The sequence below is a fragment of the Oryctolagus cuniculus genome, chromosome 4, assembly GCF_051225735.1.
Source record: "Oryctolagus cuniculus isolate XC-2025 breed Fujian yellow rabbit chromosome 4, ASM5122573v1, whole genome shotgun sequence".
NCBI lineage: Eukaryota > Metazoa > Chordata > Mammalia > Lagomorpha > Leporidae > Oryctolagus > Oryctolagus cuniculus.
In genome coordinates this window covers 89,051,147-89,078,768 of record NC_142870.1, presented here as the reverse complement: position 1 = coordinate 89,078,768, position 27,622 = coordinate 89,051,147, and the positions used below count along the sequence as shown (strand labels likewise).

Genomic DNA, 27,622 nt, shown 5'->3' with positions numbered 1-27,622 from the left:
ATACATAGGCTTTTGAATTCCTGTCCTAGACTCTTAATTCCCTGAATCCTGAATCTCTGGAACTGGAACTCCTGGGCCTGCGTATAGGACAAAGGGCCTTAGAGATTCCAGTGGATACCCAAGTTGAAGAACCACTGCCCTGGGGCACAGAGAGTAAGAAAAGTAAAATGTGAAAAATTTCTGGGTGGTAAGCTAATAGCTAGCTAAGTCCAGCCCAATTCCTGTAATGGGCATGCACTTTTGGAATAAGTTTGCTATTCCAGATCAATAGAGCATGAGAATTCAGATTTTAGGGCCCAGGGAAAGAGTCACTTGTGACTCACCAAAATGGCATGTGTGTCCTATAGCTGTCTTACACCCTAAGTGATTGCATTTTTGAATGAGCATTTAAAATGAGCTATTTTTCCAATTATTTAATAAAGCATGTATAATAAGGCCCTGATAAGCACCCCACAAGCTAGTGATAACTACTGTTGATCTATCTATCCTTATCCATGGCAATAATTAGACTGACACACAAATGGGACTTTATATCCTGCTTTTAAATTTAAGTTTACATTTTGTAAATGTGAATAAAATGAATTAAAATAAAATTAATGAAGCTTAGTCACAAGGTTTATTATTATGATATGTTCTTGAAGGTTATTTTATTAATACTGATTTTTGTTCTTTTAAAATTTTACGTTCAATACTACAAGGAAATCATTATTAAACAGAAATAAGCAATCCATTTGTGAACTCTTACTAAAATGATTATCTCAGCAACTGATTCTTCTGGAGTGATGACCTACTTCAATGCTTTTCCCTGATTCTTTCTCCTTCTCTTTTCCCTCCTCTCATTGTCTCTCTCTTGCATTAATAAATAACCACATCAAATACACTTTTACTTTCATCATCTAAAATTTTTATTTGAGAATTGAGAAGTCTACCTGTGCAACCTAAAAATAGTTGATCTCATGGAAGTATAAAGTAGAAGAGTTGCTACTAGGGGCTGGGATAGGTAGGAGAAGGAGGGATTAAGGAGAGAATGGACAATGAATACAAGTTACAGAGAGTAGTCTAGTGATCTATTGTACAGTAGAGTGACAAGAATGGACAAAAATGTATTGTATATTTAAAAATAGCCAGAAGAGATGATTTTAAATGTTCTCATCATAAACAAAAAACAAATGAGGTAATGCATTGATAACTACGCAAATCATAAATACTCATGTATTTGTATTGAAATACCACACCATAGGCCATGCACACTATGATCACGTATCAATTTAAAAATTGAAGTATATTTTTAATGTACACTCATTCCCCACTCTGAAGTGCTAAAAGGTTAGTGGCCATGGCTTTGTCTGACGCCCAGGTGCTAGAAATCCTTCACGGGGCTGTTCTGCCCAAACACTTTGGAATGCAAACTCCCTTGAGCAAGCTCTTAGTTAGCATAGTTTCTCCAGTGGCCTGTCTGTCTAGAGGTAGTCAGCGAATATTAAAAGAGTCTTAACAATAAAATAGCACTCAGTCAACTATGTAGCCTTCTGAGGGGGAGGAAAATAGCTCACTTTCCCTGGAGGTCCTGTGAAAGATTAGTTTTCTGGCTCTGGCATGGAGTAAGATCCCACCTCCTCAGCTCCATCTTGGCACTGGCATGTGTCTCTGGTGACCATTACTCCTGCTACTCCATGATCTGGGTGAGAAACCTTCCCCACACTCCTCCTCTCCCCCACCCAAAACATATGCAGTCCTTCCACTGACCTGGCTTCTGATTGGAGGCCAGATGCTTCAGATAATGATCCCCAGGACCACTCTGTCGGTTACAGCCTGTTTGTATTATTCTTACTGCAACTCAAGACGCCCACAGTGGGGTGGGAAGAAAAGCAAGAACCCTGCATTTCCACATCCCCAGATATCAGAAACAGAAAACTGATAGTCTTCAAGCTCCCTGAATGGATCCAGGGCTGGCTGCCGTCCATATGTCTCTTCAGAACAGATTGCTAACCACCATGAGGGATCATCTTCAATACCTTGCCTGCTTCTTGGCCTTTTTCTCCACTGGGTTTTTGATTGCGGCCACCTGGACAGACTGTTGGATGGTGAATGCTGATGATTCCTTGGAGGTAAGAAGCCAGCAACTTCTTTTATCTAACCTAGTCAGTCCAAATTCCTCTAAGCTCTACTGCCATACTTAACACTCAGTATGTTTCACACCTAGGTTGAGAGATAACAAAGGCAACATGGAATGCCTTACTATTGACTGTGTCTGTAAGGTACATATTGCTATCCCATTTTACAAATAAGGATAACTTCACTGAACACTCCAGAATGGCCTCTTCCATTGCTGTATATATCACATTGAACAACATTCAAAGAACTTCCTTTCTCACAATAACAATATTTTATTTTAATATTGATGACTTAATTGAGAGTAGTATGGTAAGTTTTCTTAAAGACTGATAAAACTTTAAGACATTGAACAATCAAGCTCAAGGCATATAAAATACACCCAACAGATAGGTCCCAAGTAGAAGAAAACATTCCAAGGGAGTGGTGTCTTCCCAGTGCATCCTGATGTATAGTGACAGATATGGATTTAAGAAATAGGGTTAATCTTATGACTATAAAGTAAACTGAAAATAGATCTTTGTAAAAATAAAATAGGAATAGGAGAGGGAGGAGGAATAAGGGTGGAAGTGAGGGCAGGAGGGAGGGTAGGGGGAAAGAATCACTATGTTCCTAAATTTGTATATATGAAATGCATGTAGTTTGTATACCTTAAATAAAAGGTTTATATGTAAAAAAAAAAAAACCATTTGATACAAATGAGTTCCGCTTGAGAACTTACTGGTCATTCAGAGATGAATGAGTGGGTTCACATTTATTTTCATCACTGGGGAAGCTCATAAGAAAGTAATTTTGAAATTCAAAATCATTTCTTGAAATCATAGGAATCTGAGAGGAGGAACTGAGTTTAAAAGCAAATCTTCAGAATCAGCTGCTATTCATTAATGAGGCTTTAGAAAGCACAGGTAAGAAAAAGAAGCGGTGTACAAGGAACTTAAATAAAGACTACATAGCAACACAGTTTGCTCTTTTATGTTCCTAAAGGGAACAATTTACTCTAATATATGTGGTAATGTCACCTATATAAAGTCTAGGAAAGATACTTTAGAGCAAGCTTACATAATTTTCTTCTAATTTTATTTATTAGACTCTCAAGTTAGAAGTAGAAAAAGAAAGTAATGATCTTTCTATTTCGTTGTGTAGTATTCTTGCCATTCATTTTTCTTCTTGCCTTTAATTTTTCTCTGACTTCTGCATGACATTTCATGGATGGAGTTAAAAATACTTCTTTAGCCTTAGAAAATTATATTTCTAAAATTTGTGGTAGAATTGAAGTACTGTAAAGGATTTCTGCTTTAAAGTGAGTCCATTGATGCATTTTATCTGACTATGCATATGAGCAGTGAATAAAATAATGCCCTTTGTACAATATTCAGGGGAAAGTGAAGATAAAATATTCTGGCATCATTAGTTTGCCATTATCTAGAGTACTAGTAGCAGGTGATTAATTGAGAAATATGTTTGACTTGAGCATACTTAAAATTATGTTTCTAAAGATGTTAAAAATGTGCAAAACTCTATCTGAAGGCATTGTTAAAATATTTTCTGAAACAACTTGAAAGTCTTTCTGCTTAAGCTGACAGAATTGCTAACGTCACTTGGTAAGAAATACTGTTTTGGAAAGGGTCAAGACTTGCTGAGAGAGATTGGAAATCGAGGCATTTAAACTGTCTTCCTGCTTCCATTTCAGTACATCCAGCCAATTTGCCATCTGCTTGTGCAAGAACATATTTAGTTAAAATGAAGGGAATGAGCAATCCAGTTTTTTCACTTCAAGTAAATCTTAGCTAATTTTGGACAAGAGTTAATATTTCTTAGCTTCTTTCTTATTTCCCATACTTAAAATATTTTCCATAAATATTCCCCGAGATGCCTCCATGTTAAAAGAACCCCACAACCAGTAAAAATCCTTTCTTTCTCCACATGTTTCTTTGTCAATATTTTTAAGAAAATAGGGCTATATAATAACTTCTCCTCCAATTGGCCAATGATACGCCACTGTATTTTCCACCAATTTGAAGTTTCTGATATTCACTGACTCAATCATATTTCTTTCCCTCCTTTATTTATTCCCATAGGTTAATATTCACAGCTCAATTTAAACAACTGTTAAACACAAGTCAACACACCAAAAGTGTTAAAAGAATATCCCCAGAAATTCTAAATAAGAGGGCATAATGGATATGTAGATTGTTCATGGTTCAGGATGACACAGGTATGAGAGTTAAAAAGTGGATATATGGTTCATTTAAACATAAATATATATAATGGATACACCATATAGAAGATATCGTGCTAATCTTAGTAGGAGAGATAAATAATGGACCATGCCTTTCAGGAGTATACATTGAATGGAGGAAAAAAGAGATACACACAACACTATAATTTAGATATGTCAATTCAGATTTTCAGAAAGACATGAACAAAGTAATATTTGAACAGAGAAGACAGTGCGATCACTTTCTGTTAGGAACATTGAAGTAGGTTTCACTGAAGAAAAGTCATTTGAGCAAAGCTTTGACATGATACAAAGGCTTTTAAAAGGTAGGCATGGCAGCAGGGGACTTCTGTATAAGAGTGTATGTGGCTGAAGTAGAAGAGAAGAGAAACTCAGGGATTGTCAGAGTTAATGTGAGTAATACAAATCAAGAGTCAAAAAGAGCTCAAATATTCTTTTCTCTCACTATAGCATATCTGACTCTAAACGTGAAGTTGTTTGTATTAATTGCAAAAAATAAGAAGAGGGGCTGGCACTGTGGTGTAGTGGGTAAAGCCAATGCCTACAGTGCCAGATTCCCATAAAGGTGTTGGTTCCAGTCCTGGCTGCTCCACTTCCAATACAGCTGCCTGCTGATGCTCCTGGGAAAGCAATGGAAGATGGTGCAAGTGCTTGGGTCCCTGCACTCATGTGGGAGACTGAGATAAAACTCTTAGCTTTGGATCGGCCCAGCTCCAGCTGTTGCAGCCATTTGGGGACTGAACCAATAGATGGAAGACTTTTCTCTCTCTCTCTCTCTCTCTCTCTCTCTGCCTGCCTCTCTTTAACTCTACCTTTGAATAAATAAATAAATAAATATTTAAAAAATATTGAGAAGAAAGAAGTTATGCACAGAAGTGCGGTATGCACAGCCTTAATCAGTGACCTAAGGCCCTACGCCACTCTCCTGTTCTCATCATTGTTGAATCAGTTGTGTCTCCAGGAAAGACTTGTGTGGTGAAGAGAACTTGAGTTTTGAGTTTTTAAGACAGTTTCACTTCTTTTCAAAAAGATTTATTTATTTATTTGAAAAGTAGAGTTACACACACAGAGAGGTAGAGAGAGAGAGAGAGAGATCGAGAGAGAGAGATCTTCCATTTGTTTGTTTACTCCCCCAAATGGTGGCAATGACCAGAGCTGGGCTGGTCCAAAGCCAGGAACCAGGAGCTTCCCCATGATCTCCCACATGGGTGCAGGGGCCCAAGTACCCTGCTTCCTAAGGCACATCAGTAGGGAGCTAGAACAGAAGTGGAGCACCTGGACTCGGGCCGATGCCCATATGAGATGCCGGCATCACAGGTGGAGGCTTTAGCTGCTGTACCACAGTGCCGGCCCGCAGCTTCACATCTTAACCCATATTAACTGCCTCCACTGAGAAGCTACACCCCTTATCTTGGGCTTGGTTTCATCAGTTTTAAGATAAAGCAGAACTCAGTTGTTTCTATGATCCTTGTAGTCCTTACTTTCTTTAACATCAGATCTCTCTTTATGTTGACAATCCCAGAGAGGTGGTCAGTCACTGGGGGATCAATGATGTCTCCATCTTCCTCCAGAAACGTCACTGTGGAGTTTAGCCTGAATATTCTACATTTTGCTGTAGTTCATTTTTCCCCCACCTACCTTCCCTACATCCTTTTGTGTTTTTTTTTTATTTCTTTCTTTCCTTCCTTCCTTCTTTCTTTTTCTTCATCTTTTCTTCCTTCTTTTTTTAAATTAAAGATTTATTTATTGAAAGGCAGAGTTACAGAGAAACAGAGGGAAAGAAAGAGATGAGAGAGAAAAAGAGAGAGAGGTCTTCCATCTGTTGGTTTGCCCCCAAATGACTGCAATGGCCAGAGCTAAGCCAATCTGAAGCCAGGATCCAGGAGCTACCTCTGGGTCTCCCACACAGGTGCAGGGGCCCAAGGACTTGGGCCATCTTCTACTGCTTTCCCAGGCCACAGCAGAGAGCTGGATCATAAGTAGAGCAGCCGAGACTCAAGCAGGTGCCCATATGGGATGCAGCACTGCAGGCAGTGGCTTTACCAAATATGCCATAGCACCAGCTCCCCGCCTTCTCTGTATTACTGTCTTCCTTCCTTTTCTACACCTCTTTTTCCTTTTTACTCCGTTATCCTTCTACTTATCCATCATTTATTTATTTACTTTCTATCTTCCTTCATTTCATCAGCATTTCCTAAGAAATTTTATACACCTGGCACTGTAGTGAGTACAATTTTATGAACGTGAATGAGACCTGGAGTTTCCTTAGGTTTTTTCAAGCATAGTGGGGTAACACACATGTAAATTGATAGTCACAGTACAATGTGCCAAGTGCTCCAGTAGTAAATAACCCAGAGTGGACAGCTCACTCAGTCCTTTTTTTTTAAGATTTTATTTATTTATTTGAGAGGTAGAATTACAGACAGTGAGAGGGAGAGACAGAGAAAAAAGTCTTCCTTCAGTTGGTTCACTCCCCAGATGGCCACAATGGCCGGAGCTGCGCTGATCCGAAGTCAGGAGCCAGGTGCTTCTTCCCAGTCTCTCATGCGGGTGCAGGGACGCAAGCACCTGGGCCATTTTCTACTGCTTTCCCAGGCCATGGCAGAATCACTCAGTCTTAAGTAATCAGTGAAGTCTATTCTGAAAAAGAGATGCCATTATTAGAAATGGAAAGACAAGTGAAAGCTCCAGTATTCCTATCCATGGGAAATGCTATGCACAGTGATCCAGATACCAGAGCATGTCTGTGCCATACACATTTCAGTGTGGTAAGAGATAACACTGCAAAGAGCATACAAAGGCTCTGTGTATCAAATAGTGTCTAGACCCAGTGTGCTTCACCATAACCAAACACATATGTGCATTGTAGAGGTAGGTCATCCTGGTTACTACTGGTAGAGAATGGGTGGAAAGGGTAAAATGAAGCATGGGAAATAATTAGCAGACTTTTGTTACCAATGGGAGTGGGGAGGAATAATAATGATCTGAACTATGAAGATGACTAGCATGAAGAAATATGTAACAATATGAGGAAACTCTAAAGAATTAGAATTATTGAGATTGATAGTTGATTGCATCTGAGAAAGACAGTGATGAAGGGATAAGTCAAGACACAACCACTGTACCATTCTGGGATAATCGGAAACATGGTTGAATCACATACCTACGTTTAAATAGAGAAAATTAACGTACCTACAGAATTTCTCATGGAACAATATCACTGTCCCTTCCCACTATTATTTTTTTTTCTGGCTTAGCTTATTACACATCTGGAGGCAGAGACAAAATCCTTTATGGTGGCAAAATATACAAGTTAGACTTAACATCAGAGGGGAGCTGAAATTAAATCCTACCTTGTCAGGTGGTAGCTGTCTAAATTTAGGCAGACGTTAAAATGCTATAAGCCACATTTTCTCTTCTGTAAAGGGAGTATGATGGCATGTTCATCGTAAGTTTCTTGTAAGAATTAAATGAGCTTGTGCATCTGTAGCATTCACCACTGTCCCAGGAAAATACAAATAAGCCAATAAATGTTTGATATATTATTGTCTATTTGCAGTTCATTGTTGTGTTTTTGTTCTGGAGGAGATGACATTTTGTATAATGTTCACTGAGCTGACAGATATGAGATTTCAGTTCTATTCCTATTTTCGCTATTGATTCTCTGGAAGAAAATTCATTTACTTCTCTGAGCTCTGGTTTGCTCATTTATATACTTATGACTGTTTCCTTTTTGTGTGACTTCAGAAAAAAAGGCAGACAATAGAATCAAATAGCAAAAGTTGTTTATCAAATACCCACCTTTACCAAAGGAAACAAATTATGAAATAACCATGTTATATGCATACTAAGTACAAGATAATGTGACTCGTACTTTTACATACTGAAGTAGAAAAGTAGTTTCTTTACAAGGCTAGAAAGTTTTCTCTCAATTATCAGAAGGAAAAGGTGTCTTCAAAATATGATACTGTTTTCAGTTAGTCTTTTGTTAATTATTTACTGAGAATCTGCTGTACACCAAGCACTTCTGTGATCAAAGTTTTATTGCCTCAAAGAAAGGTTGTTCACACATGAATTTATTTCATCCCCATAATCATATTCTCTCCTGGGATTTCTGTTAGCATTAATGATGCTGCAATCCTTTCAGACATAAGTTCATATTAAAATTATTACATCCAATATGCACTATAATTATTTATATACTGCTTTTACTTTTCAATTGATTTCAAACTCTTTTGCAGATGCTTGAGGCTACAAATGTTCTCCTATTAAAATCCTGATTTTCTGCATCACCTAGCACTGACATCCACACAATAGAAAGCTATGAAACATTTGTTCACATGAACTGATGGAGCACTTATTAGGATACTTGGTATACTTGTCAAAAAATGAATATACGCGTGAAATATAGTGAAGAGATGATCTTTGGAAACCATACACCAAGCTCTAAATGAACAGTACCGTTGTAAGGAAACAATCACCATTCTTTTAATTTTTAGATTTATTAATTTATTGAAAGTTAGAGTTACACAGAGAGAGAAGGAGAGGTAAAGAAAGAGAGAGAGAGAGAGAGAGAGAGGTTGGTCCTCCATCTGCTGGTTCATTCCCCATTTGGCTGCAATGGCAGGAGCTACACTGATCCGAAGCCAGGAGCCAAGAGCTCCTTCTGGGTCTCCCATATGGGTGCAGGGGCCCAAGGACTTGGGCCATCTTCTACTGCTTTCCCAGGCCACAGCAGAGAGCTGGATTGGAAGTGGAGCAACTGGGACTCAAACTGGTGCCCACAGGGGATGCTGGCACTGCAGGCAGCAGCCTTACCTGCTACACCACAGAGCCAGCCCCAACAATTACTTTTTTTTTTCTTTGACAGGCAGAGTTAGACAGTGAGAGAGAGAGAGAGAGAGAGAAAGGTCTTCCTTCTGTTTGTTCACCCCCTAAATGGCCGCTACGGCCGGTGCTGAAACGATCTGAAGCCAGGAGCCAGGAACCAGGTGCTTCCTCCTGGTCTCCCATGCTGGTGCAGGTGCTCAAGCACTTGGGTCATCCTCCACTGCCTTCCCGGGCCACAGCAGAGAGCTGGACTGGAAGAGGAGCAACCAGGACTAGAACCTGGTGCCCAAATGGGATGCTGGCTCTGCAGGTGGAGGATTAAACAAGTGAACTACGGTGTAGGTCTCCCCCCACCACCCCAACAATCACTTTTCTAAAGCAAGAGCTTTTATCTTGCTATAAATTAAAAATTTTTCAATATATGTATTTTTCTCATCTTCTAATATGGGAATAAAATATAATACACCAGAAATGTCTAATGGGGTTGGCAAAGAATGTATTCTGGCCCAGATGTGACTCTTCCCCTCAATGTTTCCGAGAGATAAAGACGTGAAAAAAATTAACCTAAAAAATTAATATTTTAATTTTTTTTGCTCATTTGACAGGTAGAGTTAGACAGTGAGAGAGAGACAGAGAAAGGTCTTCTTTCCGTTGGTTCACCCCCTAAAGGCAGAGAGAGAGAGAGAGAGCGAGGTCCTCCATCTGCTGATTCACTCCCCATTTTGATGCAATGGCAGGAGCTGCATTGATCCGAAGCCAGGCGCCAGGAGCTCCTTCTGGGTCTCCCACGTGGGAGCAGGGGCCCAAGCATTTGACCCATCCTCCACTGCCTTCCCAGGCCACAGCAGAGAGCTGGACTGGAAGAGGAGCAGCTGGGACTAGAACCCAGTGCCCATATGGGATGCCGGCGCCACAGGCAGAGGATTAGCCAAGTGAGCCACGGCGCCGGCCCCAAAAATTAATATTTTAAAAGTATTCATTCAACATGCATTATAGTCTTTGTTCCTGGGCTGCAATTATTTCAAAATTGTGATGTTATTATTCTTTTGTAAGAAAAGTATTCTAATGTATATAACTTAAATAAATTATTCAAAAAATATTAGTGTTGAAATAGTCTGCATGTATAAATCAGATTATACAATCATGAAGACCACAATAATGATGGCTTACCAATTAAGTTTGCTTACCACACTTTATTATTCATACCTTTATCCCATACACAAATAGCCAGATAAAACTAAAACAAATATATGTTAGTAGTTATTTCATGGTTTTCTTTCAGATTTTATAAATATAGGACATAAAAAGAGTGAAAAAGTAACTAAATTATTTTAGGCTTGTTCCCTTATCTTTGTAAGGCCATGACTGGAAGGAAGGAAAGAAGGAAGGAAGGAAGGAAGGGAGGGAGGGAGGGAGGGAGAGAGGGAGGGAGGGAGGGAGAAAATAAAATGCAAAATGAATAGTGAAAAATCCAATTTTAGTTGTTGGTGTTGTGGCTCAGTGGGTAAACCACAGCCTGTTATGATGGCTCCCGACCTGAGTGCCAGTTCTAGTCCTGGTTGCTCCACTTCAGATCCAGTGGAATATGTTCCAAGGGCATGGAGCCCTGCTATTTGCATGGGAGACCAGGATAGAGTTCCAGGCTCCTGGCTAAAGGCTGGCCCAGCTTTTGCCACTGCAGCAATTTGGTAATGATATCAGCATATTGATGATCTTTCTCTCTTCCTGCCTCTCCCTGTCTCTGTCACTCTGACATTCAAATAAATATATCTTTTTTTTTTTTTTTTGACAGGCAGAGTGGACAGTGAGAGAGAGAGACAGAGAGAAAGGTCTTCCTTTGCCGTTGGTTCACCCTCCAATGGCCGCTGCGGCCGGTGCGCTGCGGCCGGCGCACCACGCTGATCCGATGGCAGGAGCCAGGTGCTTCTCCTGGTCTCCCATGGGGTGCAGGACCCAAGCACTTGGGCCATCCTCCACTGCACTCCCTGGCCACAGCAGAGAGCTGGCCTGGAAGAGGGGCAACTGGGACAGAATCCGGTGACCCGACAGGGACTACAATCCAGTGTGCCGGCGCCGCAAGGCAGTGGATTAGCCTAGTGAGCCGCAGTGCCGGCCCTCAAATAAATATATCTTAAGAAAAATCCAAGTTTAAGAAATTCAATTACATTTTATATTAAAATTGAAAATATTTCAAATTTTAGAAGAAAAATATATTTATATCATGATGCTTTTGAAATTTAATATGTTAATAAATATATCTGGGGCTGGCTTGTTGTATAAAGAGTTAAGACACTGCCTGTGATGCTGGCATCTCATATGGGCACTGGTTCAATCCCAGCTGCTCCATTTCTGAACCAACTCCCTGATAATGCACCTGGGAAAGCAGCAGAAGAAAGCCCAAGTTCCTGGACCCCTGCAGGAGACTCAGAAGATGCTCCAGGCTCCTGGCTTTGTCCTCACACAGACCTGGCCATTGCAGCCATTTGGGGAGTGAACCAGAGGATGGAAGATCTCTTTTTCCCAACCTCTCTCTGTGTAACTCTGACTTTAAATAAATAAAAATAAATCTTAAAAAAAATCCAAGTAAGTACTAGATACAAGTTGCACATTTAATGTTAATATATTAGCATAATGATGGTAAAAGGTTTTGGAAGTTACACATTTTTATAATATGTGTTTACAAGATGATCTTTAAAATAATATAACTTACATGTTTTCTTTTGGTTTATGATTTATTCATCCCTATACATTCATAATATGATGAATATTGACAAGTAAAGGTGTTGTTTGATGGAGGTCAACCAATAATTCATACTTACTAAGTCTGCTGTGTAAAATTACTACATATATATATGTTTATACTATATATAATCTCCTATGTGACTAGAGAAAAGAAATCAATGACTGTCGCTCCCCCTCTTCGTGGAGGAAAGACACAGGACCCTGCGCTGTTCTATTGTCTGCTCGGCCCTCCCCGGGTTTGCTGCTGGTTCTTCCTGGGTTGGCTACCATCCCTTCCACCTCCGTGGAAGGGCGGTTCCCCCTGCCACTTTCCCCACTTCCGCAGGGGAGCGGCACACCACCGGCCGGCTCTCTCGGGGGCTGCTCAGATGTTCCTCAGGTGTTCCTGATGCATGTTGTCTCTCTCCTCCTTTATAGTCCTCTTCCACCAATCCCAACTCTGCTACCCACACGCCGAGTACGCTGCTCTCCTCCAATCAGGAGCAGGATCAGCTCCTGCAGGTCATCACTCAAGTTGGCGAGAGGCAGCTGCGTAGAAGTTGTTACTCCCTTCTCAGCACCATGTTGTGGGAGAGCAGATGCATAGAATAAGTCTTAATTCCAGTAACAGTCTAGTTCGAGTTGCTCCCCACAAATGACAAGTTTTTTGATCATCTCCAACTCAAGTAGCTTTTTTACTTCATCTAATTCCTTAAAGATCCCTAACAAAGCAAAACAGGTGAGGTGGACATTTGGCTTAGCGTTTACTCTCTGTTTGGGAAGCCCAGATCCCATATCAGAGTACTTGGGTTCAAGTCCAGGCTCCACTGTCAATTTCAGCTTCCTGCTAATGTGCACCATGGGATGGGTGATGTCTCAAGTGCTTGGGTCCCTTACAATCACATGGAACACCCAGATTCAGTTTCAGTCTCCTGACTTTGACCTGATTCAGCCTTGGCTATCCCAGGCCTCTGTGGAATGAACCAGAGGTTGAAAGAGCTCTCTCTGTGTCTTTCTCTGTTTCTCTGCCTTCCAAATAAATAAACAGAATTTTAAAGATAAAACAGGTAATATTCTATGTTGTTGCTTGTATTTCAGGATGCATAAGAAAAGAAAAATTTGCAAAGACTAAGATGGAAGAGCTTTAATGCGAGGTGGCTACACAGTAAGAATAAGAAACCCAGGGTTAAAGTACTAATTATACCAGTCCACCTCAACTGGGAGGAGTATCATCAATTTGGTTTCCCTAAAAATCTCTAAGTGCTATCCTGCTGTTCTGCAGGGTGTATTAAACACTTCCTTGAGCCATTAGGGTAGACTGGGACTGAATGATAGCGTATCAGTGTAAACTTTCCAATTTATAAATAGTAGTACTTTGACTCCTGGCCTTAGCTGTGGTAGTGTATTAGGGCAAATTTAAATCACATATTAAACAACAATTGTGTATATAGCTTCAATAACCATTTTATACTTCAAAGTACAATTGAGAGTGAATATCTATGTATTAGAAAAATTGCAGAATTCTTCCCTCAAATCAACATCTATTGAGATCTTATCACATGCCAAGAAGGATTGACTTTACATTCCTTAAAGGCAATTCTATGCCTATCTTAGTAATTGCTGGATCCTTAGCATTTAATTAATGTGGTGACTAAAATGACAGGCATTCAATGAGTATAGCTTGAAAAATGTGAGACAGACAAGCACTAAATGATCATTCAAAAGACATGTAATACTATAAGTACTATAAACATGTGGACAAAATACTTTGGGATCTCAGGCTAGGAAGAGTTGAACTCTAGCTGCAGGCTCTGGGTGAAGCCTCATTGAAGAAGGAATACCTCTGAAGTGAGTGTTGAATGATTCCTAAAGCTTGACAGGTTGACAGCAAATGAAGTTGTATCTTCATTAGTATGTTTCAGGATTATAAAACTCAAATGCCTTCAGGAACTAGATAGCCAACTTATAGAAAGAGGCGGCCTGAGGAGGAACTGTGTGGAAACTAGTGAGCACAGTTCTGCCTGAATGAAAGCAGCCATATCGCTCTTGCTAATTGTTGATGGATGGGATTGAGGAATCCAGGTTGCCTGATTGACTAAGTCTCCAGAGAGGCCATAAATCTAGACTGTTCTGTAAAATCTTTACTTTTTAACTATCGTCAGATAATTAAAACTGGCTTTGTGTGTGTGACTTTTTACTTTGTTGTCATACCTTGGATGAATTGACTTCTCATTCCTTGCTTTCATCAACAATATTCTCCATTCCTTGTTTCCATCAACAACAAATGTTCACTGAAATAAAACACAAATTACTTTAACATTATTTCCTGTGCATATATAAGTTATATCATAAGAGGGGAGAGTTTGAAATCTCTATTTTGGGTGACCCATGAAATAAAAATTACCAGTTAATATTTTGCCTGTTTTCTACTTTTAAGAAAGGTTAAGTATAATATTTTAAGTGTATAAACCATATTTTATGATTTCCTTTTTAAGAAAGTTGCCTTAAAGCTTTCAAGAACCTACATTTGGCTGATTTTTAAAAAGTTCTTAAGAAGCCCTTTTACAACAGATGGATAAGTAGATGAAGACTATATATTATAGCAAAGAGGGCTTTCCTAAAAATGGTAAATAACATAAAATTTCTTAACCTTGTCTTTTGTGCACAAAGGCACCTTTAAGGGTGTCTCCCATAAGTGCTGTATTAACACAGAAGTTTTGTTAACTATAGCCACTATTCTCACGTACCTTAACTGAGTGTGAATACCAAGCAATCAAATAGTATGCCCCTGAGCATTAATACCTAATGAAATTGGATTCCTTGTTTCTTCTAATGAGCTCATTGCTTTTCTAAATATGGTCATTGTGGGTAAATGATCAATAACTTTGAAACTGACACTACGATTATTTTGGCAAGATAGAAATACTCGCATTAGTGTTAACTAGCAGTTTTTGCATATAATCTCAGACCACTTTCTAAATAATGTGATATATTTGGAAGGGCTGTAGTAGGCTAGTTAGCTTGTTGTGTGGCTGACTTCAATAGCAGGAAACTGTGGACAGTCACTGATTTTAGCCCAACGACTTGATAGCCACACACTTAGCTCAAGTTACAATAAACTGGATGGGCATGTTTCTGTTAACAGAGAGACCCAAGGGCAGAAGGCTATCAGAGGGTCTCTCCTGTTTTGATGTAGCAGTTCAATGCAATATGTCTCCACTTAGTTTCTTAGGGGTGTTGTAATAAAGGACCGAAACCAGTGGCTTAACACAAGAGAAATTTATTCCTTGCAGTTCCAGAGGCCAGGAATTTGAAATGGATGTGTTGGCAAGGCTGTGCTGCCTCTGAAGGATCTAGGGAAAGTTTTTTCCCTCACCTCTTTCAGCTTGCCATCCATGCTCGGGTGCTGCTTACTGTGGCTGCATGACCCCAATCCCTGCCTCCTTGACCACACTGCCTTCTTTTTGCATGTCTCTTTCTCTCTCCTTTGCGTGTCTCTTACATAGATAGCTGTCACTGATTTGAGCCCATCTGCATAATGTAAGATGATCTCCTCACTGAAGATTCTTAATTTAATTACTCTGCAAAAGACCTTTTTTCATTACAGTCATATTTACAGGCATATTTTTGAGGGTCACCAATCTGCTTTTCTCCATTTAATTATTTAGCTAGTAAAATTTGATGTAGCCACTATTTAGGTAGGTCATTGTGATGTTCCAGCACTATACTACTATTTCTTTCCATTTGTTGAGGAAACTGTTTATGTCATGTGTATTTATAATTTTTAAATATATGTATTCACCCTATCATGTTATCTCCTTTATACAGATCAGGAGGTCAAGGTTCAGGAGCAACAACATCTTGTCTCATTTAACACACAGCTAATAAGTGTGTCCATTTATATTGAAAGTGTATGTATATGAGATTCTCACATCCTTCTTTGAGAATTGATGTGTTAGATTTCATGAGATGGATTTTCTTTGTTAAATTTTTAGTCTCTGGGTTTCCCCAGATCAGACGGTTTTCCACACAGTTCAGAGCATTGCTTATGGATTTTACCATAAGAAAAGGACGTGCAAGAGAGGCTTTATGTAAGAATAGCCTTGGGATGAGATTCAAGCTGGAGCTTATTTTGCCCAAATATCCAACTTTGGAGTTTTTAGCCTGAAACAAAATTGTTTCTTTTCTTTCTTTCTCTTTTTTTTTTTTTTTTTGGAAATTATTAGAAGTACACTGCCATGCTTAATAGCACACAGCGAGACCGCTGCCTTCAAGTCCTAACTCCTCCATTTATTAACTACACTTCCTCGAGGTTATTGTTTAATTTTCCTGTGCTTCCATTTCTTTATTTGTAAAATGAATGATAATAATGATATGTCAGAACATTCTTTAAGGAGTATATGAAATAATAAGCTTAAATATTGTCTATTTCATAGTATAGATTCAATACACAGTCATTCACTACTAGCAGTTAAACGTATTTTACATAAAAAGAGAGGTGCCACGTTCAAAACTGTGGTGGGCTTTCAGGCAGCAGAGATTTCCTTGGCACAAACCAGAGCTTCAATGCAGAGCTTGGACAGAGTTTCATATGGCCGTATTCCTTGATGTTATTTTCTTTTGCAAAACAGTGTTCTTTCCCCCTTGCTTTCCACTCCACACCAATTTAATCCCCTTTTTTGCATTCTTCTTCCTACACTGCTCTGCAAGTTATTCTTTGTTGGGGAAACTTTTTAAATTTTCCTTTTCCAAAGTAATTCTTAGTTATAGTTTACTAAACTATTCCCAGATTTCCAAGGTAATGTGAATCTGTAATTGAGTCAGAAGAAACTGAGTTCCGTATGCATGAGCTCTGTCAAGAACACTTGAAGCTGTTTGCTATTGGCATGTTTACAATTTAAGAAACCTATTATTACTTACATTTTGTGGATAAAATATGGGAAACTTCGAGGCACTCATGGCTTTTAGCATCAAGTGGACACTTAGAGTCATCCCCACTTTATTTCTAAGTAAAAGTGGTTTACAGATGTCAAGTTATATTAAATTAATGTTTGGAATAATTTTTTTACATCTGTATCATAGTATAAACATTTGTAATATATCAGTGGCGCAGGGAGGGAAAGGATACTGGAGTGGAGTGGTCTTTATACTTCATCTATTGGTGTGTTTTCATTTATTGGCTTTATTGGCTAATTCTTTTAAATTTATGAACTCATATAAAATAGCAGCTTTCTTCATGCAACTCAGTATTCATGATGAAGACAAATAGACTCAAAATGTTAACAATTGTCATGCATTGTTGTGCATTTTTTTTTTTTTTTTTGATGAGTAAATGTCAGCACAGGGAAGTGAAAGATTGTCTCCAGGTTAAACTAGGAACCAATAATAGATATCTGAATATATTTAGTTCTGATTTTATCCCTCCTACCTGGAACTTAAACTTCTCTCTCTTCTACATCCACTCCCATAAGAAAGTGGATTCATTTCTTGCTCAGAAAGCCTTTAATTGTCAGAGCCTAAGGTAAAACATTCTAATATGCATTGTTGCTGAAAATGAAATTCTGATCATGCTAGTAAGCACTGTACTTTGCTGTTGAACACAACAGCTGAGTGCCCTCTTTGAGCCACAGGAACTGAAGTGCACCTGCCTGAGTTGTCTCACACAGTGTTTTCTCCAACCTCTAGGTGAGCACAAAATGCCGAGGCCTCTGGTGGGAGTGTGTCACAAATGCTTTTGATGGGATTCGCACCTGTGATGAGTATGATTCCATATATGCAGAACACCCCTGTACGTATGCCTTGAATCTCCCTTCTTGTCCAGAAAAAAAAAAAAAGGAAAGAAAAGACAAACAGAAAATCAAAAACTGAGCTCAGCTTTCTAGTGTGTGTGTGTTTTTTTTTTTTTTTTTGATAGTACTGTATTAAGTTTCTATCCAACTTAAAACGTTTCAATTAGAAATTGAGTTCATTTCTGAAATGGGATTTTAAAACTATTACTTCTTTATTTATTTATTTTTATTTTTATTTTTTTGACAGGCAGAGTGGACAGTGAGAGAGAGACAGAGAGAAAGGTCTTCCTTTGCCGTTGGTTCACCCTCCAATGGCCGCCACGGCCGGCGCGCTGCGGCCGGCGCACTGCGCTGATCCAATGGCAGGAGCCAGGTACTTCTCCTGGTCTCCCATGGGGTGCAGGGCCCAAGTACTTGGGCTATCCTCCACTGCACTCCCTGGCCACAGCAGAGAGCTGGCCTGGAAGAGGGGCAACTGGGACAGAATCCGGTGCCCCGACCGGGACTAGAACCTGGTGTGCTGGCACCGCAAGGCGGAGGATTAGCTTAGTGAGCTGAGGTGCCGGCTGGATTTTCAAACTATTTTGCATACTTCTCTATACATTTGTAAATTTCTTGAGGTTAAACATATTCTCTCTTTCACCACTGATATCCTCAAAAGGTTCTGGCATACTGCCTCAGACAGAGTAGGACTATAGTAAAATCTTTTTGAGTTGAATTAATTTCTTTAAGGCATTGTGATTTTATGACTGGAATGGAAAAGTTAGATGAAAAGCATTTAAGGGACAACTTTAAGCTATGACTAAGATCAAATAGAAGGTTTACAGTCACTTCACCTGAGCGTTTCTAGGAAAGAAAGAGGTGGAGAGGGAGTAAGAGAGAGAGTAACAGACACAGTCAAATAGATAATCCAGGAAACTCACACCTATGGGGATCAGTGTATAAAAATCACACATTGTTGGCAGTGTTAATGCTGGATCCTCATGTTCCTCACTTTCATCTTTAAATTATCATTGGGTGTTAGCAAGGCCCATGTTATCATGAATAAAGAGATATCTTAAGTTAAAAATCTTACTGATTGGTTCAACACTTCTCCATAGCATTTATTAACATTTTTAGAACATTGAACCATGCCAAGAAACACTGGTCTCATTATTAAAGCAAAGTGGTTTTAGTCTCTTTCAAAGCAAATGATGGGTGATGGCACCACATGGCAAGTTCTTTTCTCAAGATAAATGAAATGTAAACCCTTGGAATGTGGTTTTTCCTCTGGACAGCTTTTGCAAGCAAGGACAAACACAAAGAACAACACTCTCAAATTTCTTTAGCTGCTATTTAGGAGGTATATGCCTGAAACATTTTAAAATATAATCCATAAGTCCTTTGTTTTATATTTACTAATATAGGAATGATATATACTCATATATATTGTTAAGATAATTATACCTATACATAGATATATATATACCATATTGACCCACTCATAAGGCAGAAACTAATTTTATGTATTGATTTCCTTTTAGAAAAATCATACCTTTAAAAAAGTAAAACAAGGAAAATTTTCTGCATTTTGGCACACAAATTATTATGAAATAAGCCCTATGATTACCTCCACTACTGGGAAAAGTTATTTAAAATGCAAGAAGACCCCATGTCATAATAAAAATAAAATATAGTTACTGTGCTGTGATTGGAATAAATTGTATTACTCCTATCCCTCAGCCAAGTATCACAAATAGCTTCCATTTCAAGTAGTCTTCCTCCATTCGTGCCATGATTTCCCTCTTTTTAAATCAGCATAACTGCCACTCAGAGTGCGCGAAGATTTGACAGTTAGAAAAACCTCTCCTGCAGAAGCTGATGCTAGAGTTCCTCATCTACGCACCTGATCTTCTCCTTCCTGGACCTTCCACCATGTATTCTTGTTGAGCTGTAGCTTTAGAATATGCTAATTTGACAAATGCGAAGTTGAAGGATTCATACAGAATGTTGGCCAAGAAAGGTCACAATCTGAAAGACTGAAGGAGAACGTGACCTGACTTCTAGAGACAGTCTGCTTCGGAACGGCAGAAGCTAATTCTTCTAAAGAATTGCTGATGGCTCCATAAGCCCGAATTAATGAATTTTAAAAACTTTTATCTTGCTACCCTGGGCCAAATTTTAATTAATTACTATTTATTCTTGGAAAGAAAACTTTAATTGTAGTAATCATGTATTCATTCAGTACTCATTGGGTAATGTCTGCAGAATAGTTAATCCACCTTCAGCTCAGCATTCAGCTGTAATACTGGTGAACAATATTTTTTCCCAGAGCATGTGGAAAATGTAAAGCATGTATTAAACCCCCCACTATCTACTAGGATGTTACCTGTTATGATGCCAGAAAAACCAAGTACAAATGAATGCTTAACTTAATAATAATGTGAATAATATTGTGTTTTTAAATTTTTATGAAAAAAAATTAGGGATGCTCATAGCCAAGTTCATGCAAATTTACTATCTGACTTCTGCTGTCGCACCTATGTTGATGCATATAGCTGTCTGGTTTCTGAGGCACCTCCGAGAGTTTCCCTCCTCTGACTCTACTGTAACCACACCTCCTGGTCTTCCAGTGAAGCTGGTGGCAACCCGAGCATTGATGATTACTGCAGATATTCTAGCTGGATTTGGATTCATCAGCCTGATCCTTGGTCTTGACTGCATAAAATTCCTTCCTAATGAGCCATACATTAAAGCGCGCATCTGCTTTGTTGCTGGAACCACAATGCTAATAGCAGGTACTTGTCTGGGCTGGCAATAGCAATAGAGAAACTCACTTAGGAACATGAGGTGAAGGAAAAGGGTGCTGTTCTGATTCAGTTTGTTTTAGCATCATGTGTAGTTTGCTTTTCTACATTGAATCCATGGAGAGTATATCCATCATGGGCCAGCATTGTGGAATAGCAGGTATTCCATATGGGCACTGGCTTGTTTCCTGGTTGCTCCGCTTATGATTCAAGTCCCCGTTACTGGCCAGGGAAAAGCAAGAGAAGATGGTACAGGTGCTTGGGCCCCTACACCCAGGTGGGAGACTCAAATGAAGCACCTGGTGGCCAGGCCATTTTGGCCACCTGGGGAGTGAATCAGCAGATAGAAAATCTTTCCCTACCCCTCCTCCTACCCCATAGCTCTGCTTTTCAAATAAATACATAAATCTTTTTATAAAAAATTAAAAATAACACATCTGTCAGACCTACCTGGCTTTAGAATACGACAATTAATCATATGTTAATATGCCAAATTAAGGTATGTGTTATAATTTTAACTATTTACAAAATTATATAATGCTGTGGAGTTTTAAAATAATTTCCTTTGTGATTATTCCTGATGTTAAATGAAAATGTAAACCCCAAGCTGCCACGTTTTTACCTTTATTCACACTGATCAATTATTTTTAGCCATGAGCTAAATTGTATCATACCCTGTGTTAGATTTTTATCATGTGCAAACCCATTTGATCATTACATTAATATAAAAATAAAGAAATTATACCATTATCCAGCCTTAAGAAGCCAATAAAGAAATGAAGTTCTGAAGACTAATAAACCAAACATAACAAATAAAAAACCAAGTCTTTGCATGGTGTTTATTAGTAAAAGTGATCTGCCTTCAATTTCAAAACTTAGTCTTCCTCTATCACAACATGATACCTTTGGGTCCTAATGCAAGTTGGGATGAAGGAATCAGAGCACAGGAAGACTGTGAAAGAAGGTGCACAGTCTCCATAGAGAAAGCCATTTTTGTACAGTTGGAATATAAGTTTGACAAACAAATATATGTGGTAATCTGACCAGGCAGTGCAGAGTAGTAAATGAATAAGTGATTTGGAAGTAAGAATCCTTTGTGATTTATATGTGTGATATCTTCATTCATGTCTTATTTCCTGATCTGCAAACTAGGGTGAAGTCAGAGCAATAATCTCTACCCTGAACTGCTCCTCTGAATAGAGCAAGCTCTTTGCATGGGGCATTACTTTTCACCCACTCAAAACTGGGACTCCCTGGTTTTTAAATATTTTACTTATTCATTTGAGAACCAGAGGGACACAATGAGTGAGAGAGAGAAGGAAAGAGAGATAAGGAGCTCCCCATCCACGGGTTCAGTTCCCAAGAGTCTGCAACTATTGGGGCTGAACTTGATCAAAGCTGGAAATCAGGAACTCAGTCCAAGTCCCTGATAGGAGTGACAGGGGCCCAGCCATCTGAGCCATCACTGCTGCTTCGCAGTGTATGCACTAGCAGGAAACTGGAGTGAGAGCCAGAGGAAAGCTACAGCACCCTGGACGGCATGTAGGCATCTTAACTGCTAGGCCAAATGCCTACCCAAATCCTTGATTTTTTTTTTTTTTTTTTTTTTTACAGAAATACTGAGTCGAGGATTTGATCCTCAGGTTGCTCATGTTGTGTTAAAGAAGTTAATCATTTTTAGGCAATTCTTCCTTCTCAGAACATCCATTCCCTTCCCTACTGATATAAAAAAGTCTGCATATACCAATGCATTTTATTTAACAAATTTAAACATCATGTAAAACTGTACAGCTCTTGCTCAAGAATACTTTTTGTAGCATCATATATACCTTATTTTTTAAAAAATGAAATAACAAAAAATGTAAAGAAAATCAAATCTTTGAAGAAAATCCCTGAGGAAATGACTACAGAAGTGATAAATTAAATGGCCAGGCATGGCCAAACATTCTGAACCCTGATTCAAAGTTAGCATGTTCTATACATACATGCTTAAATTCAGTAATCTGTTTCTAAGTTTCAAGAAATGAGTTTCCAATTTATACCTCTAGGAAACAGTATTATAGAAAAGATAAAGCAATTTATGCACTGTTTGCTATGGGATACATGCTTGTGATTTATTCCTTGCATTAAACAATTAGGGAGATGCAATTAAATATTAATTTAACTTGGTACCAGAGACTCCTTGGGGAAAATAGTATAAGTTTTTAGGTTTTTGAACTTACAGATTTTATTTTTTTAAAGATCTGTATTCAGCTACTTGAAAGGCAGGGTTACAGAGACAGAGGGAAAGACACAAATAAGGGGAAAGAGAGACAGAGTGGGAGAGAGAGAGAGAGTGATTTTCCATCCACTGGTTCATTACCCAAATAACCACAATGGCCAAGCTGAAGCCAGAAGCCTGGCACACCAGTGATTCTGGATCTCCCACTTGTGTGACAGAGGCCCAAGTACTTGGGTCATCTTCCACTGTCTTTCTAGGCACATTAGCAGGCAGCTGGATCAGAAGTGGAGCAGCCAGGACTTGAACCAGGGTTCATATGGGATGCATGTATGACAGGCGTAGCCTTAACCCACTAAACCACAATGCCAACCCAAATTTCAGAAACTTCTTTGTAACATAGTCTTTTGTCCCCCAATTCATTTTCTTTCTTACATGTAGGCCCTCACGTATAATTTACTCTATCAAAGTAAGGGAACCCAAGTGACATTATTTTAAAGTATTCTAGCATCAGAGAGTCTAAACTGTGGCAATTAAACTTTACTTAAAAAGAATGGTATTTCTTTATTCATTATTATATGGTGTTGGGATGGCAGATAAGGATTCATTTAAAAATAAACAAAATTTTTATGTCAGTTATTTGTTTTGATTCCAGCACACTAAAATTAATGATGTTAAAACTACAATTTCCATATGGGTGCTGAGTTGTGCATTTTTAACAATGGATCTTGAAAGTGACAGGACATCATTAATGATGCACATTTGCAATCTAAAAATTCAGTTTAGAAAGAACCTGTACTCTATTATTTGTGTTGGGTTGTCCTTATTTTTTCTGCTGTTTTTGTATTCTCTTTTATCTAACACTAAAGTAGCAGTGGAAAGATAGGAAAATTAAAGAAAACCACTGTAATAACTAAGTGTACACAAACAGTTAAGAACTGAGTTATTTCAATATTATATATTTCTCTTTGTATAAATTCAGATAAAATTTGGAAGAGACACAATATGTGTATATACACACATATTATATATACATATACACAGATACACACATAAGTATACTCAAATGCATTCACACACACACACAGGATATACAATATAAGATACAGAGATTGTCCAAAATTTGAGTTGTCCCTGAATCCACAGCATCACCGTTACCTCTCTGAATGTCTGTATTGAGTAGGAAGCAGACATCTTTGGATTTATGCTTCATGTTATCGTAGCCTCTTTCCTTCCTTTCAGGTGTCCCAGGAATCATTGGCTCTCTGTGGTATGCTGTTGATGTTTACGTAGAACGTTCTTCTCTGATTTTACATAATGTATTTCTTGGCATCCAATATAAATTTGGTTGGTCCTGTTGGCTTGCAATGGCTGGGTCTCTGGGTTGCTTTTTAGCTGGAGGTTCTCTCACCTGCTGCTTATACCTCTTTAAAGGTAAGAGCAAAGTAAAATAGCACACTACCTTCCCTCTAATGTCTCTTGTTTCCAAAACACTAAAAGCACACCTCAACAGGCCAAAATAATATTGTCATGAAATTCCTACTTATTACTATAAAATATTTTCAATTGTAGAGGACGAAATGATTTACAATACAGTACTCAAAACGTTTTACCTAATCAATGGTATATCAGTTGAAAAAAGAAAATTTAAACCTACAACAATGACCAATATTCAAACATATAATGGCTATTTTGATATATTATCATACATATAACTTCACTCAATCAAGTAAATTTATATTTAGAGTTAAATGGGCAAATGAACTGAGAGATAGACAAATATTTGTTGTGAAAGAATAAAATGGCTACCAGAGGCTAGGAGGAGTAGGAAAAATTTGATAAACAGATACTAAGTTATAAATACATGGGAGAAATATGTTCCAGTAGCCTTTTGCACAGTAGGGCAGTTTTTGATATTGTCAATGTATTGTATGGTTTTAAAAAGCTAGAAGAAGGGGCTGGTGCTGTGGCGCAGTAGGTTAATCCTCTACCTGCAGTGCCAGCATCCCATATGGGCGCCGGTTCTAGTCCTCCACTTCCAGTCTAGCTCTCTGCTATGGCCTGGAAAAGCAGTAGAAGATGGCCCAAGTGCTCAGGGCCCTGCACCTTCATGGGAGACCAGGAAGAAACACCTGGCTCCTGGCTTTGGATCGGTGCAGCTCCGGCCATTGCGGCCATTTGGGGAGTGAATCAATGGAAGGAAGACCTTTCTCTCTGATCTCCATCTAACTGTCTGTAACTCTAACTCTCAAATGAAATAAATAAAATCTTAAAAAAAAAAAAGCTATAAGAAAGTACTTTAAAGTTTTCACCAAAAAGAAGTGATAAATATTTGAGGAAATAGATATGTGTACCCTGATTTGAACATTATGCAATCTATATATGCATAGATGATCACAGAGTACACCACAAATTGACATAATTTTTATACATTAATTATAAATAACTGTTAAAAATTAAGAAGTCATTGAAGTGAAAGACAATTACAAAAAAGAATCTAGTGTATTATTTTGCTTTCCTAAAAATATCACTTGATAAACTAAGACAATTCTTCTCCTCATCAGAAAAAAAAAAAAAAAAAAGGAAATCACTGGACTGAATATTGCATCTGAAAATAACTTTTAGGATGAAATTTTCAGGTTTTATTCTTGAATTATTCTTCATTTCTTATTTGTTTCCTATATAAATATATAAGAATTTTATATACTTAATTCTTTTGGGGAAGAACATATAAAATGGCATAGAATTAATTTTTTCATTTTCTGGTATTTACTGAGTCATACATGTTTTTATATCTTTGTGTTTATCTCTGTCAAACAGATGTTGGACCTGAGAGAAACTATCCTTATTCCATGAGGAAGCTCTATTCAACTACTGGTGTTTCCATGGCCAAGTCATATGTGGCCCCTCGGACAGAGACTGCCAAAATGTATGCTATAGACACTAGAGTATGAAATACCTCATAAATCTGTGTCTATGTTATTAAATTAAACAATCAGAACATTCAATAAAGCAGTAGCTCAATCTAGGCCTAGTTATTTAGATTTTACATTCAACTAAATTAGTTGCTAGCTTAATCAAAATGTTGCTTCCACTATTATTTCCCCTTATATTTTTATTTTTACTCATTATTTCTACTCCCCACACACTTTGCCCATATTTTAAAATAGGTTGCCTGCGTGTAGAAGTATTTTCTAGTGATTATATATATATATTTTTTTCTATTACAGATTATGTCATGAAAATGACACTTTAACATTAATCAGCAATTTTCAAAGAAGTCCAGATTTTCAAGTTTTTAAGAATTGGCAAATTCTTACATTTCTCATGGCTTTGGATTCAATTTTTGTATTTTCAATAAGCAAATGAATTACTTGACAACTTTGAGGGAGGTTTTTCTTCCAAATTTACAGGAATATATCCAAGCCTACTATTGCCTTGATTATGTTAGAACAGAAAATATAATAGCCTCCTGCCTAGTCATCAGTGAGAGCCAAACATAGTCCTTTCTCCACACTCTGAATGTCAAAGGAAAATGCTCAATTAATACTTGAGTCTCTGATGATTTTCTACCTCATTAAGACCTTAAGAGTTCTGCATATTATTTCACCACCACCCAAACCTGGCCCACATACTCTAAAATTATTAAACTAGAGCCATAATAACTCAATCAATGAGTTCACTCATTTATTGATCCAAATATACTTCATGAATTCACCGTAATAGGATTTAGCAATTCAGCTAACTATTTCCCACTAGATCATCAGTACCCAGAAAAATAATTACAAAATTTAACTAATGTACACTGATGAAAAGAAATAAAATTTCACAATTCTATTGAATAAATTGATTTTTCTCATAAGATGTATTCTTTTTAAAAATGGAATTATATACACATTTAAGAAATTCAGTGATGATTGCCAACAGGATTTTATTCATGTTCATAATGTAATCATCTTAAATTTTTTAAATAATAGCTTTGTGCCAGATAATAAAATTTAATTTCCAGTTGTCTGATCTTTATAATTCATGTAACTAACAATACATTTGCAAAACTTTAAAGTACTATCAACTGGACAAGAAATTAGTTGTTTGAAAAAAATGGAAAGTAAGTTGTGATTTTGAAAACCCCAAAAGATGTGTTTCAAGTTAAATTATTTTTAATTTAGAATGTTGAAAGTCATAGGAAAATGAGTTGGAATTCCAGTGCATATTAATGTTGAGAATGTTGTTCATGACTTCATATAGCATCTTTTTGGCAAAATTTCAATTTAACCTTAGAGTTAAGAGCAATTGAATCATCATTATTTTGTGAGTATTAACTGTGATTGACACATTAACATTTAAAAGTATTTGTAGATTATCTGTACTAATTATATACAGATTATTCTATGTATGTAAAAACTTGTACTTTTTTCCATCTTGGTTTTTTATTTTTATTTTTTCCCATCTTTATTTCATGTTACATTGTTTACCATATCTTAGTAATTCTACGTATCTTGAAATCTTGGAGGAAGGTAGGGAAAAATTAATTATAGTTCACTAGATTTTAAAGATGTAAAAGTTTCCCCCATAAAGATTTTATTTGTATGAGAGAATACTTCAGAGACTTAGGATAATTGATAAGTATAACTATTTTGATTTTTTCTTAATTAAAACTTTTTTATATATTCTGAAAAGAATACTGATATTCGTTGTGAAATTTCTTTGAAATATGTATTCCTTAGCCATTATAATTAAATGAAGAGTCTCAAAAATGCATATAAATAATACACTTGGTATAGCAATTATTGTACAACAAAAGAAGTATTAAATGGTTAGGAAATAATAATTGGTGTGGTGGCTCCACATGCCAAGTAAGAAAACAAAATATAAGGTAAAATATATATGTGTAGGTTATTAGGTTGAAACATTAAAATATTTCGTT

At 37.7% G+C, this 27,622-nt stretch overlaps 1 protein-coding gene across 1 annotated transcript; it reads left to right on the top strand.

The window, feature by feature from the left end:
* Positions 1-1,780: 1,780 nt before the first annotated feature.
* CLDN16 (claudin 16) lies at positions 1,781-27,622 on the top strand. The gene is made up of 5 exons (XM_008266651.5): positions 1,781-2,108; positions 17,588-17,690; positions 20,304-20,468; positions 23,938-24,129; positions 25,516-27,622. Exons 1-5 carry the CDS (start codon positions 1,938-1,940, stop codon positions 25,647-25,649), a joined length of 765 nt encoding a protein of 254 aa, XP_008264873.2. The 5' UTR covers positions 1,781-1,937; the 3' UTR covers positions 25,650-27,622.

Bases quoted from the DNA above. Each gene is read 5' to 3' on its own strand.
- CLDN16 (XM_008266651.5), top strand. From the start codon at position 1,938: ATGGATCCAGGGCTGGCTGCCGTCCATATGTCTCTTCAGAACAGATTG. The intron at 20,469-23,937 runs GTACTTGTCTGG...CCTTCCTTTCAG, and splicing joins AACCACAATGCTAATAGCAG to GTGTCCCAGGAATCATTGGC. The intron at 24,130-25,515 runs GTAAGAGCAAAG...TCTGTCAAACAG, and splicing joins CTGCTTATACCTCTTTAAAG to ATGTTGGACCTGAGAGAAAC.